The following is a 13,624-nucleotide window of genomic DNA, read 5'->3' on the forward strand; positions in this document are numbered from 1 at the left end:
AACCTGTAGCCAAAATAAAACTGAATTTAAAAGAAAGGCAAGAGCGGCGCCGTGAAAGGTCCAGTAACATTTAATAGCATCTCGGAAGACAACACTGGTTATAAACTTGCTTTTTGGCAGGAAAACAAAATGCACTTGGTCCAGGATCGCAAACAAGCCAACACAAAGAGGAAAAGATGGGACAGCTGGAGCATCAGCTGTTGTGGGGCAGCCCTGAGCCATTCATGCTCACCAGGGAGCTGCTCGGGGCGGAGGGCGGCCAGAGCAGCACGGATCCCACTGCCAGCCCCACCCATTCCCCAGGCAGCCTTCAGCCCCAGCCCCACCGTGCTGGGCACTCACACCCAATTCTGTGCAGTACTTTTGCATTAAATTAAGACAAAAAAGAAAAAAAAAAAAACAACCAAAAAAAACCCACCCTTACTTAGTTGCCATAATCTCTGCAGTTGAGATGAAGAGGAGGGAAAAAGGAAAAAAAAAAAAAAAAAGGAAGTGAGGCAGCAGAATTTACAATTTTAACAGCAACTGGGAGAAGTGGGAAGTCCCATGCAGCCCTAAGCCCCTCCTTGGCGAGGCAGAGGAGGGGGCTGAAGGCCAGGATCACCTCACACAGCCCCAGAGGCTTTGCTGTTTACAGAGGCACTGGAAGCTGCCGCGAGCCAGGCCCAGCTCTGCTCACAGCCCGAGCAGCGAGCGGCGCTTTCTTTGGATCCCTCTGAGACGAGGCCGGGCTCAGCAGGAGGGACTCGGAGGCAGCTGCAATGAGGAGTTTTGGTCGTGGGTGTTTCCCTGGGCTGGGATGCAGGTGGAGGTGCCAGGACAGCGCTGACAGGTGAGGGTGGTGGGAGATGAGGGCGCTCAGGAATGCAGGTAGAGTCCGGGCTGGGAGGGGAAGCGGGGCTCAGGCCAACTTGAGGAACTCCTGCAGAGTGTTTTGCTCCACAGCTTCCACAAAGAGCTCGTAATCCTGCGGGGAAACGCCACAGGGTCACTCCCGAGGCAGGAGGGGCCCTGAGCCCACGGCACAATCTGCTCCACAGCCCTGGCACAGCCGCTTGTGCCAAGGATGACGGGACAAAGCGGGCACAGCCCCACTGCCACCCAAACCCCCCGCCCGGGTCCCCTTTTTCCCGAGACAAACAGCCGTGCTGGTCCCCGCACCTCACAATAAATAATTTACAGGGCATCCTGAAGGTGTGCAGCACATCCAGGACAGGACAGCACCCACCCCCAGCCCCGGCGTGGAGCACAGCCTCACCCCGCAGTACTGGTCCCCGTTGACGATCTGGGGCGGGATGGCTTTGGGGTTGCCTGCCTTGGCCCTCATCTCCTCCCGGAGAGCGTTGTCCTGGGAGATGTCCACCAGCTCGTACTTGATGTTCTTGCCGTCCAGGATTCGGGTTACCTCGCTCTGTTGGGATTTGATCTGGAAGGCGGGTGGGAGAGGAGCGGGTTATGGGGGATGGAGAGGAGCCCCGAGGGCGGGTGGGCACACACCCAGCGGGGCTCAGCACGGGGCCCCGGCCGTGTGGGACAGCCAGCACGGAGCGGCGCCTCTGGGGACGGATGGGGCCGGTGCAGGGGAGAGGGGACAGCGAGGATGGGGCGAGGGGGCTGCGCTGCCGCACGGACGGAGCCGCGCAGCCCTGCCCGGTGCCCGGTGCCCCGCCCGGTGCTCACCTCCCGGGAGCCGGTCACCGACGTGCTGTAGACCTTGAGGGTGCTCATGGTGCGATCGCGGCCGCTCCCAGCGCCAGCCCGGCCAGGGGAGCAGCGAGGGAGGGACGGAGGGACGGAGGAGGATGGACGGAGGGACGGAGGGAGGGAGGGAGGAGCGGCAGCCCCGCCGCCGCCCGGCCGGCATGTGACTGCGGCGGCCAATGGGGCCGGCGGCACCGGGCATGCGAACTCGGCGGGGCCGGCCCCGGACACCGCCCCAGCGGCGCCGGGAACGGCCGGCACCGGGAACAGCCGGCACCGGGAACCACCGACACCGGGAACAGCCGGCACCGCCCCAGCAGCGCCGGGGAGCCACCGGGCACCGCTCCCACCGGGCACCGCGGAGCCAGCGGCCCCGAGCCATCGCTCGCACCGGCAGCAGCCCCGGAGCTCCTCTGTCCCTCCCTCCCTCCCTCGCTCCCCAGGCAGGACGGCCTCGCACGATGGGGCACAGCAGCTTTATTTGATACTCCAAATACCCGATACAAACAAGCGCCGAGACAGAGGCTGGGACAAAGACACCGAGCCCAACGGGACCGGGCACGACACCGGGGGACACGCGTGGGATGAGGAAGGGGGACAGGGAGGGAACACCGTCCTGGGGTGTTCTGCAGCCCAGGATTTCCCCTGCAGCAGCAGCAGACAGGGCCAGAGGGGCTCAGCTGAGCAGGAGGATGAGGAGAGGACATGTCCCCATGGAGGGGACACAGGACAGGGCAGCCCAGCTGCTGGGACAGAGCCAGGCGGTTCCAGCCACAATAATCCCATCTCAGAATCACCTCTGCAGGGGCAGAGGGCACAGCTGTGCCCTCACAGCACACCCAAAGCCAAGGGGAGAAGGAGATGGAGCCCAAGCCCCCTGAGAAGCTGCAGGAGCCAGCAGAGCTCCCAGCAGTCAGGACAAACAGAACAGCTTCAAAAACAGCCCTGGAGATGTGTTTTGCTCAGTACACAGCACCAGCAGCCTGGGCACGGACACAGCCAGGAACAGAACACGCAGGGACAGCAGGACAGACAGACAGACACGGCTGTGTGCTCCCTGTGTAGGACAAACCAACCAGTCCCCCATGGTGGCCAAACACCGAGAACAAAACAGATTTGGTCTTAAAATTGTAACACAAAGGAATAACAAAAGCATTTCTGCCAAACCCAGGGCTCACAGCCCAAGAGCAGCCAAACACCACAAGTGCCAGCAGGACTTTCCCTGTCACAGCTTGGGCATCTTGCTCTTAAGATGAAAACCCAAGTTCCACCCTCAGACTCAGTAAAGCTGTCCCTGGGGGTAGGGAGGGTGGTGGGACAGTGAGACTGATCCCTCAGGGACTCATTCAGAAATCCCGTCACCTGCAGAGGAGCAGGGAAGGAGGGACAGGGCTGGGACAAGGCCCAAGTGGCCACAGCTGGCAGAAGGGCTCCCTGTGCCACCCCTCCACATCAGGAGCAGTATGGCTTTCTCCAGTAAAGCAGGGGTGTCCCCAGGGCACAGAGGCTCTGGCAGGGCCCACAGACACTTGGGGCTCCCCAGGATGGTTTGATGGCTCTAAAAGGCAGTGAGAGGGAAGAGCAGCCCCTCACCTGCCAGGGGATGCATTAGGCACGGAGCAGAGTGGGGGCAGAGGGTTCTTCCAGCCCATTAAGGCACTTCAGCACCAATCCACTGGCTCTGCAGTCTGGATCACAGCCCACTCCCAGTGCCGATGCAGGGGGACAACAGGCTTAAGGCTTCTGGGGTAACAGTGCCCAGGGGGAGCAGCTCCAGAGTCTTTTAGTGTTGCTTTAGTCCTCAGCTCGTGCTGGCTGCTGAATGGCTGCATTACCTGAGGAGAGCAGGTCCTGCTCCATCAGTCCAAGGCAGCAGCACCTCGATGTAAATGCCAGCAGTGGAACTGGCACAGCTGCCTGCCCGTGGAACCCAGATATCCCACAAACACCCTGACAAGCCTCTGGTCCCACGGGACCTGCACAGGGAGGTTATCAGCGAGACCAGGGCGTACATTTCCTTTCAGCCACCATTTTAACTGTCACACTTGCATGTTCAGCATTTGACATGCCTGGAAGGCAAGTCAGAATCCATCTCCCAGCATCAGAGGCCACGGCAGCTCCAGCAAACACAGCATAAAACACATCCCACAAGATCAAAGCTACTGCAAAGCCTGACACCGGAGCCCTGAACTATCCCAGTCAGCAGCTGAACACTTCTGGCCACAAACCCCCCGATTCCTCACAGATCAGATAAGTCTTGTACCCAAGCAGAGGGATAGTAAAGTGCTGAATAGTTTAGGGTTGTAGGAGCACAAGACTCCTGAGAGGTTCAAGTCTTCATTCCCTGTCTTACTTTGGGAGTGCTCTTCACTGGGTGATGCAGTTGTCTCCCATGTCCTGAGCGTATCTGTCAGATATTGCAGTCCTCAAGTCCTCCACCTCTTTGTGAAGCTCTTTTACCTGCACCAGCTTCTTGGCCAGTCCGTCAGGGCTCAGCAGGTCATCCTTCTCCCTCACAGGGTACTGCACAGCTGTGGGGTCACAGAAGGGAGGAGTTTCCTCACACGCAGTTCTCAGCAAGGATCGCACACATTTGCAAATCAGCCAGAAAAACCAACTCACATTTGCAAAAGAGGTTGTAATAACTGAATGCTAAGTAGAACATGCACCTTTGAAGCAAGCCAAGCACAGAAAGAGCATTCAGAAGCCCAGAAAGAGCACTTTCCATGCTCTGTGTGAGTTATTTCATTCTGCCACAGCACAGACAGAAGGGTTTGTTCTGCCATCGAAAGGAAGGGTACTCACAGTGAATGCCCAGGAGCAGGGAGAGGTTGGGGTCCTTGCCCTGAGCCCTCTGGGTGACGATGCTGTAGACAGACTGTAAGTCCTGCAGGCAGCTGGCCAGCTCCCCGTGCAGCTCCTGGGCCAGGCGGGCAGTGTCAGCAGGCAGGGGCTGCGCCGCCAGCTGCGCCTGCCGCAGCTGCTCCTGCAGCGTCAGGTTCTTCTCTATCAGCTCCTGGTTCTGCACGGACAGCTGGACACACGGACAGGGCACGTCAGGGGGCGCCTGGGGCAGCACTGCATGCTGAAGGCAGCTGCTGTGTGAGGGGAGCACTGGGGCAGGGGCTGGGCTGCACGCAGCCCTCCAGGCCGTGGCCAGAGCAGCGAGTGTCACTGCCACAGGGGAAGTGAAGCTGCACTGTCCCTGCCAGCCAGAGAAGTAAAAGCTTCCAGGAGCTGGTGCACCTTGCCAAGAGGGCTGGGAGGGAGCTCTGACCCCGGGGCTGTGCTTGGGCTCCTGTTCTGCTGCCCCCAGCTGGCACACTCAGCCTCCTCCATCCCATCCCCATCAATTCCCGAGGCACAACCTGCTGTTTCTGCTTCCCAGCAGGGCACAGCTCCCTCCTCAGCCCTGACAGGACAATGACTAGCAGGAGAGACCGAGCTGCTGACTAAACTCAGGGCCTTGCTCAGAGACAATCCATTGCTCACTCAAACCCCCCCTGACCTCTTTCACGGCAGCCCGGAGCTGCTGCAGAGCATTTTCCCTCCTCACTGCCTCCTCTCTCAGAGCTTGGCTTGTCCCCTCCTCCTGGGCCACCTGTTCTTCCAGGTTCTGGAACAGACCATGGGAACACAGTAAGTAACTCATTTCACAGCATATTGTCAAGTTCAGGGTCCCTCCCCATCACCTCTCACCTTGACTTGCAAGGATAACTGCTCCATCTTCTTCTGCTTTTTGTCCACAATCTGGAATTAAAAGCAGAGGCATCAGAAGTGGCCACCCAGATCCAGAAATACCACCAGGAATTCTCCTTCAGTAGGACAGCATCTCCTCTCCTCTTTCCTGTCCATTTACTGCTCTAATCACAGATGCTCTTAGGAGTGCACTTGGATAAAAGGCACCATTAGATTTATGAGCTAAAACCAGACGTTGTATTCTTGTGGCTTTCCTCTCCCCTCTTCTGCATTCTGCAGCTTCTCCCCAGCATTTCTGGAGAAGTGTGTGGTTATCACATCAAGAACAGCTTTTGGCACCCTGCAGTCTGCAATTCCAGGAACTGCTGCTTTAGTCTGTCTTTAAAAGTCCACAATTTCCTCTGAGTGCCTGGTGTGACTCAGTGGAAGGAAAAACGTGTGATTCCTGCCTGGGACAGCCCCTTACCTTCCTGAGGCAGTCACACTCCTTCTTCAGAGAGTCATGCTCCATTTTCTGCCTCTCCCCATCCTGGCCAGGGGCTCCTCTCTCTGCATTCTTTGCATACTGCTGCAGCTTGTCCTGCAAGCTGCAATGAGCAGAACCACGGGGAACAAAACAGTTTTAGTTATGATCCCTCCCTTACTTAGAGAAGGGAAATTAATTTCATATCAAATATCAGCATTGCCCTGTTTGCATCCCAGTCCCCCCACCTGCCAGGGCTCTCCTCATGCAGCAACTCCTGCAGTGCCAGGATGAAGCTGATCCCTCGTTCCTACCTGTGCACAGTGGACAGGAGCTCCCTCTCCTTGTGCCTTTGGGTTTCCAGCTGCAGCTCTTGCTCCCTGAAAGCAGCCTGGACATCTCCAAGCTCTGTTTCCAGAGTCAGAACTGTTTCCTGCAGGGCAGTGGTCTTCAGTTCAGATTCCTTCAGCTGCAACAAAAGGGAAGTGGATGGAACTATGGAAAAGCCACCTGAGCAAGTATGTGAGGTCAGCATTGCAGCTCAGAGGAAGTTTTACCTTCTGACTCTGTTTCTGGTGGTCCTCAAGGGTGGGGAGATCAGCCAGGTATCGTTCCAGGGTCTCAATTCTCTGCTGTCTCTCTCTGTTTTGTTCAGATTCCTTCTGGCACTTCTTTTTAAGGTTATTAATGTGTTTGTCTCTTCCCTTTACCTGCAGGGACAGTTACAGACAAGTTTATTTAATTTCTTATTTATTCTTCAGTCTTCTGTAAGCCCACTCATTTAGGTTTTTGCATGCCACATAATGCCAAAATACAAGATCCCCTTCACTCGTTTCTGCTCATTGAGAGAAAGACAGGATTTTTTTTTGGTTAAAAGAGGAGGCACTGAAATGCTTATAACTGCAGGAGGAGAGGCTTTTGCTTGTAAACCATAGTCTACAACAAGATGAGAAAATACCTGTAATTACAGAATGCCACAGAAAAGTTTCACCTCAGCACTACAGTGACAAGAAAACACACTCCCATCTCCAGAGCAACGGGATCATACCCTTTCTTCCTGTTTCTTTAGCTCCTCTGCATGTTTCTGCACCGTTTCCTTCAGGGACTCCCGGCCCCGCTTCACATCCAGCTCTGCAGCAGCCAGCTTCCTCTCCAGCTCAATGTTCTCCTTGCTGAGGCTCTCAGTCTTCTCTGTGAACTGTGCTCGCAGGAAGGTGTTCTCCCTCTGCAGCTCCTGCAGGCACAGACAGCCCCTGAATTTGGGGGGTTACAAACTGCCCCGGGGCTGTGTGCTCATCCTGCCCAAAACCCAAACATCCCTCAGCCCATCTGAAACAGCTCCTGATCACCAGCACAGCTTTAATCCAACCAAAGGGACACAGAGGTGATGGTGACTCCACACAAGGGACAATTTATAATCTGACTCTGCACAGTCCTGCTCAGCCAACACCTCAGCAGCACTCTGGGCCATGGCATTCAGCACCTATTTGTCCCTGGCACCTGCTGTACCTGCATCCTCAGCATGTAGAGGTCTCCATAGGATGCTGGGCAGCCCAGCAGGGCGCTGTGCACCTGCAGCTCACTCTCACGGACCTTCTGCTCCAGCTGGGAAATGTGCTGCCTCTGTCTGCAACAAAACAGGCAATTCACTGTTCCCAAACATAGAGAGCAGCAGCACAGCACAAACAGAGCCAGCACAGCACTGTGCTCCACTCAGTGACAGGCAGAGCACAAACACAACGCTGCCACTCAGGGCTCACCTGCAGAGAAATAAACACTTTAACCGTTTTTACAATTATTATTAACTTTTCTTCCCTTCAAAAACCTTCCCCCAACCATGATTACAGGTAAAACACACAAGCCTTGCACGTTTTGGAGGATCCAGCTAGACTCTGGAGCTTAGGAGGGGAATGAACAGACAACGGATGACTCAAAATAAGGAAGGAAAAGTATTTACAGTCCAGATGTTGAAGGTACTTTTCATTAGGACTTGTGCACCACTAGCCTTAGATAAGAGAAATGTTGTTTGCCAGCCCAAAGTCACAAACCCGAAATTTAAAGTAAAGGTCTCAAAGTCCTTAAGCAAAAGAGGCAGTTATTTTGACATTCCAGATAATCATGACGTGAACAGAAATCTTTATCCCTTATAAAACACAGAAAACCATAACTAAAATTAGTTTATTTGAGCCCTTCAGGATCATTGTCCTAATTTCAAGAAGGAGAGAAGAGCTCAGGTTGTTTTCTGAGATTCTTATATTGTTCTTTGCAACAAAACAAGATCAGTTGGGCAAAAGGGACTCTTTTGTCCAGAAATGAGCCTTCCTTGGTACTTTCCAAATGGAACTGGACTGGACTCTTTGAACCACATGTCAGCATGAAAGCCTCACCTGTCAATGAGGAGCTCCTTCTCCTTGAGCAGGTTTTCATTGGAGTTCAGGATATTGATCCACTGGGCTGGGTCAGGTGCAGGCAGGGATGGGGAACACAGAGAGGAATGGGGGCAGGTGCCTCCATTTTGTAACTGCAAGAGGAGACAAAACAAGGAGGGAGAGGTCTGTGCCCCACAGGGGTAATTGCAACACTGCTGCAGCCATTTTGCACACTGTGTGCTCATCTGCATGCCAGGGCAGGGCTATTTCAGTCTCTGTTGATGTCCAAGAACAAGAAGGTTTGCCCAAGCACAAGTGGAGATTAACAAATAATTTTAGATCACTGTCCTAGCTCGCTGGAAACAATTTGTCTCCGTTAGGGTACAGCTGGTGGGAGGTAGTAAACAAACTGTTTCCACCTAGTAAACTGCAGCAAGTTTCATGCCTTTTTTCAAAAAAAAGTCATTCTTAACCCTAGCTACAGAACAAAGCCATTCTAGACACTGCTTAAAACCTCTTGGCATGCTTTTTCTTCCCAGTTTCTATCAGACAGGGCATTTCAGCTCCTGATCTGGCAGGTGGAGCAGGCTGTAACGCAATCCAGGGCTGCTCTGCACCCGCAGCGTGTCAAACGATACCTGTGACACCACAAGCTGTAAAAACAGACCCTCAGGAGACTCCTGCTGTCACTCAGGGAGCAGCAGCAGACATTTTCCCCCTGCCTCCTTAGTCTGGGACAACAACTCCTCACTACAGAGACAGGAAAGGTTTCAAACTCACACAGCCACAGCTGCCTACCTGCATCTGCTCCACCTGCAGCTGCACCTTGTCCAGCTGCTGTTTCCAGGCACTGAGCTCGCAGACTCCCTGGTGGGAGTGCAGGGTGCAGCCTTCCTGCAGCCAGGCTCGGCCTGGGGGAGCCGCCACGGGTTTGGAATAGAAGCTGTTGGCCTGGAGTCCCGCTGGCATCACCCTGCTCCCGCTGGGCCACGGCGCGCCGCGCGGCTCGCGGGTTCCATTGGCCCCCGGTGCCTGTTTGCTCTCTGGCAGCACCTTGTAATGGTCCTTCCCTGCCTCGGAGCTGGGGCTGAACCGCTGGCACCCGTGCAGGGGCTCGGTGCACAGGCTGTCCATGAGCAGGGACTGGTTCAGGGTCTGCTCCATGGCAGGGGTGTGGAACTTGCAGGCTCCCTCGGTGCGGGTGCGCTCGGCGGCGGCAGCAGGCCAGGCGTGCTCGCAGCCCCTGTCCCCCGAGGCCCGGCACAGGCGCAGCAGCTCCCTGGGGGGCACCTGGGAGGCCTTCCCGGCGCTCAGCTCCCCGCTCCTGGCCAGCCCCGGCCCGGCAGGCTGTGCAGAGCCCTGGTCCCCTGCAGGGCACAGCTTGGAGGGCGAGGCACCCAGCGTGGAAGGCATAACGTGGGCCGTTGGAATGGTCACCTGGGTTTTGATGGGGTGGAATGAGGAGCCGCTACTGGAGTTGCAAAAGTCTGGGGGCAGAAGAGGAGTGATACTCTAATTACAGTCCTGAAAACACAATCCTCCAGTCAGCTTTCCAAAATGATCTTAAAACCAGCTCCTTTCCCACTGAAAGCAGCGGCAGCATGACTCAGGCACACCTGTGTTCCCCCTCACTACAGGTTTCAGGAGCCTGCTGACCTGTTCCTACCACCACGGGAAGAATCCGAGTTTAATCCATATTTTTAACATTGATTCAGGATTATACTAGAGTAGATTATCTTCCTCTAGGTTTAGAAATCAAGTCCTTGGTACTGAATAAAAAGGCTGAAACTTACAGTTCTGAACACTGAGCCCGCGATCCCGCTCTGCCCGTCCCACAGCTCAGCGACTCCAAAGGGTGAGCAGAGCTAACAGGAGCCTTCCCTGAGCCCATGATGAGCCCGCAGCATTGCTGAGCCGAGGATCTGACCTTCCAGCTCCTGCAGGACACCTCGGCAGAGCCTGTCCCAGAGCAGGGCGATGGCTCTCACCTACGGCCACAGGAAGTGAGGCAGAGCCCCTGTCCTGCCAGCGGGGCACCAAACCTGGCTGCAGGCAACCCAGGGTTATTCTTAGCAGCTCTCAGATTTCAATACAGCAACAGCGAGGGCTCAGAAAGGCAAACAGCAAAGTGTCTGTTCCCACTCCTGTCCCGAGACTTTCTGTGTCAGAGGAACTCCAGGTCTGTCCCAGAAACACACTCCTGATTTCCTCATGGCTTTGGCCCAAGGCCCATCCCCATGTGATGCTCCAGCCAGTCACCCTCACACCTGTTTGTACCCTCCAAGCACTGCTACAACAATGAACAAACACTACAGTTTGAATACAGCCCAAATCAGACTGTGCAAAGACCAAAACCACGCTAAAGGAAATGGCAGGAAGCACAGGGAAGTGAAATAATGAGAACTGTCACAATAAAGGCACTCAATCCTTTCATCACAAATGAGAAAATCTCTCAGCACAGCCTGGACTCCAGAGAACACCATGCTGCTGGGCAGCTGCAAGCACATTCACCTTGGCACAGGGAAGGGACAGCACCATTTCCTTTTACAGCCCCTAAATTTATCCCCCGGTGTCACTGTCAGGAACCCGAGGTCCCTGAGCAGCACATCACGTGGGGGTGCTGCAATCAGCTCCCTGAGTGTGCTCGGGGTCCTCACAACAACATTTCTGACTAATGTTCTGAGCTCAGCGTGCCCCAGCAGCAGCCAGGCCTGCGGGTCACCCTCGGCTGTGACAGAGCCCAGCAGGGTCATTCCCCAAAGGAAATCATCTCCCCTGCCCCCAGCTGCCAAACGGTGTTTGATCATCCTCAGAGAGGCCTGATGGAGCACTTCAATGTGTGCTCGTGTAGTATTTCCAGCAATAATGCCAACAGCCAGACCTAAAGCCCCCATTTCACTAGCACGTTACTGACATCTACAGTCTTCATAATCATTCCAAATCTCATTCCAAAGGCTCCCTGAAACACAGGGATGTGTGAAGTGTTTGAAGGAACACCACAAAGTCCCTCATTACTGAAAAGATAATCAGTGAAGGTTAAAATAACAGGTGGAAAGGATTGCTGGGACCAGAAATTTCACAGAGCGCGCCTCAGCTGAAGGCCAGGCTGCAGAGCTCTCAGCTCTAACACTGCAGAGCCAAACACAAAGGCACAAATTATTTCCTTAAAACACAAATTATTTCCTTAAAAAAAAAAAAAAAAATTAAATCACCAGACAGACTTGCTGATAAATCTGTCACTGGACAATAAGAACCAGCAAGTCACCAAGGTGGCTTTTGGTCCGTTAAAGCCCTGCGGTGAGACAATGACCAAGCTCAGGGACACAGTGAGTGTAACACAGCCCTCCCCTGGGTTGGGAACAGCTGCACAACTGTGCCAGGCTGTGCCCCAGGTGCCCCTGTGCCCCAGGTGCCCCTCACCCTCGGTGCTGTCCGAGCAGGAGGTGCCAATGCCCCCGTCCCTGCTCTCGGCCACGCTGGGACAGCGGCTCAGGGACACCATGGCTGCCTTCCACTCACTCTCCAGGAACTGGCTCTTCTGACAGCTGCTGGGGTCTGCCGAGATAAAAACACAGATATTTACCCTTTAATTAAGCCATATATAGTTACCAGTGCCTCCAAACCCCAAGCACTCCTTGCTTCGCTCCCTGAGTTCCTGTTAAAAAATGTCATTTGCTAAAGGAAACATCAGGAAGCACAGGGAAGTGAAATAATATCAACAGGAGACTGAAAAACAACCTTGGTAAGGAAGTCAGAGTGCAGAAGCTGTACATTATATTCCCATTGATTAGTTTGGTCATGTTACAGCCAGCTGGTGCTCTGACTAAAAGGAGCAGCACAGCAAAAACGGGCAAGTTAAAGAGATATTTTTACATTAACTCTAAAAAACTCTCCCCTATCAGCTTAAGGGAGAAATTCCTTACCAAATGACTGCTGAAAAAGAAGGCAAGGGCAGAAAATGAGATTTTTTTTTTTTTTTTTAACAAAAAGCTTCTGGTAGAGAATCTTCTGAGGGCCATGTGTTTCCTCAGAGAAAGCGAAACGGGATCTGACAGCAGCAGGGCTTTGCAGAAAGGACTGTCCTTACCCAGTGGGTTCTTCTGCAGCAGCCTCAGGTCTGGATCTTTCTCAGGAGCAGCCATCTTATCTACCTAGAGAGCTGGATAAACGAAGAAAATCCTTATTTTGAGTGAGTATAAACCACACCCCGTTCCCACTAACCAACACAGCAGCTACTCATCAGAACAGCACAGCATTTGGTATTTAATTAGCCTCTTCTCCCAATAACATCTAGTTTTCCCCTGCAGCAACACTTTAAAAAAAAGCAAAATAAACCCTTGTAGGTTTTCTTTATACCTGTTTGCACCATTCTCCAGGTGCTCAGCAGCACCTTCCAGCTGTTATCTGTGTCTACAGAGATTAAAAATTTCTCTTTAAAAGTCTCAACTCTCAACCAGATCATTTCTGCCCTCTGTAGAGGTCACTGAGCAACTACATGAGGAAAGAAGTCCTTCAAAATTCAGCCTTTCTGTGCCATGAATGGCAATCCTTATCTGCCCAGAGTTTTGGGTTAATTTATCCATTTCCCTGAGTGCTTCAGTCAGCCAATTTCCTGTCTCTGGTAATGCAAGTGCAATTTACAAATTACACACTGGAAATTCAAGGCCTCTACAAACCCATACTCAATCCTCACTCAGCAGCTGTTACAGATCTTTGTTAAACTGATTCAAAGAGCTCAGATAAGAAATTAATTCCTAGAAAATATTAATGTACACAGATGTTACAAGCTAACAGAAACATTAGGAATACAACAGGATAACGAACCAGAAACAGCATTTTACTCAGCAAAGAAACGAAACGCTTCCACATCAATGCAGCGCTCATTGTGGTTAATTTAGGTGTGGTTAATTTAGGCAGAAATAATTTCAGGTCAATTCTGACGGGCTGGAGGTCCCGGTCCGTGAGGGTCGGGTGGGGAGGGGCAGACCCTGAGGAGCCCTGGGGGATCTGGGGGCTCAGCACCCGATCAGGAGGCGGCGGGGAGGGGGGGCGGTGTCGGTACCCCGGTCCCTGAGGGGGAGAGCGGGGCCCGGTAGCTGAGGGGCGGCCACGAGGAGCGGACACACCGGTCCCGGACGGGCGGGAGGGTGCGGGGTGCGGTGCCGGTGTGGCAGCGGCGCTGCCGGCGCCCGGTGGCGGTGCCGGTACCGTGTGGGCGCGGCTCAGGGCCGGTACCGACACCGGCTCTGTCCCTCACCTGCCGCCGCCGCCGCTCCCGCCACCCCCGCGCGCCGCGACCGTTACCACCGCCGGGAGGGGCGTGGCACAGCGCGGGGGGCGCGGCTTCCTGGTGTGTCAGCCAATTGAATATTCTGACCACGCCCCCAGTGAT

At 54.2% G+C, this 13,624-nt stretch overlaps 2 protein-coding genes across 2 annotated transcripts; both read right to left on the minus strand.

Annotated features, from left to right (window-relative positions):
- Positions 1–52: 52 nt before the first annotated feature.
- SH3BGRL3 (SH3 domain binding glutamate rich protein like 3) lies at positions 53–1,793 on the minus strand. Its single transcript, XM_059488584.1, has 3 exons — positions 1,681–1,793; positions 1,259–1,426; positions 53–967 (listed from the first exon to the last, which is right to left on the minus strand). Exons 1-3 carry the CDS (start codon positions 1,726–1,728, stop codon positions 902–904), a joined length of 282 nt encoding a protein of 93 aa, XP_059344567.1. The 5' UTR covers positions 1,729–1,793; the 3' UTR covers positions 53–901.
- Positions 1,794–2,210: 417 nt separating this feature from the next.
- CEP85 (centrosomal protein 85) lies at positions 2,211–13,166 on the minus strand. The gene is made up of 14 exons (XM_059488544.1): positions 13,057–13,166; positions 12,320–12,391; positions 11,653–11,787; positions 9,031–9,719; positions 8,251–8,384; positions 7,373–7,490; positions 6,912–7,097; positions 6,421–6,573; positions 6,178–6,332; positions 5,867–5,987; positions 5,401–5,451; positions 5,210–5,317; positions 4,507–4,735; positions 2,211–4,232 (listed from the first exon to the last, which is right to left on the minus strand). The coding sequence occupies exons 2-14, from the start codon at positions 12,372–12,374 to the stop codon at positions 4,069–4,071; spliced, it is 2,298 nt and encodes a 765-aa protein (XP_059344527.1). The 5' UTR covers positions 12,375–12,391; positions 13,057–13,166; the 3' UTR covers positions 2,211–4,068.
- Positions 13,167–13,624: the final 458 nt, after the last annotated feature.

This window comes from Ammospiza nelsoni, chromosome 25, assembly GCF_027579445.1.
Source record: "Ammospiza nelsoni isolate bAmmNel1 chromosome 25, bAmmNel1.pri, whole genome shotgun sequence".
NCBI classification, from domain to species: domain Eukaryota; kingdom Metazoa; phylum Chordata; class Aves; order Passeriformes; family Passerellidae; genus Ammospiza; species Ammospiza nelsoni.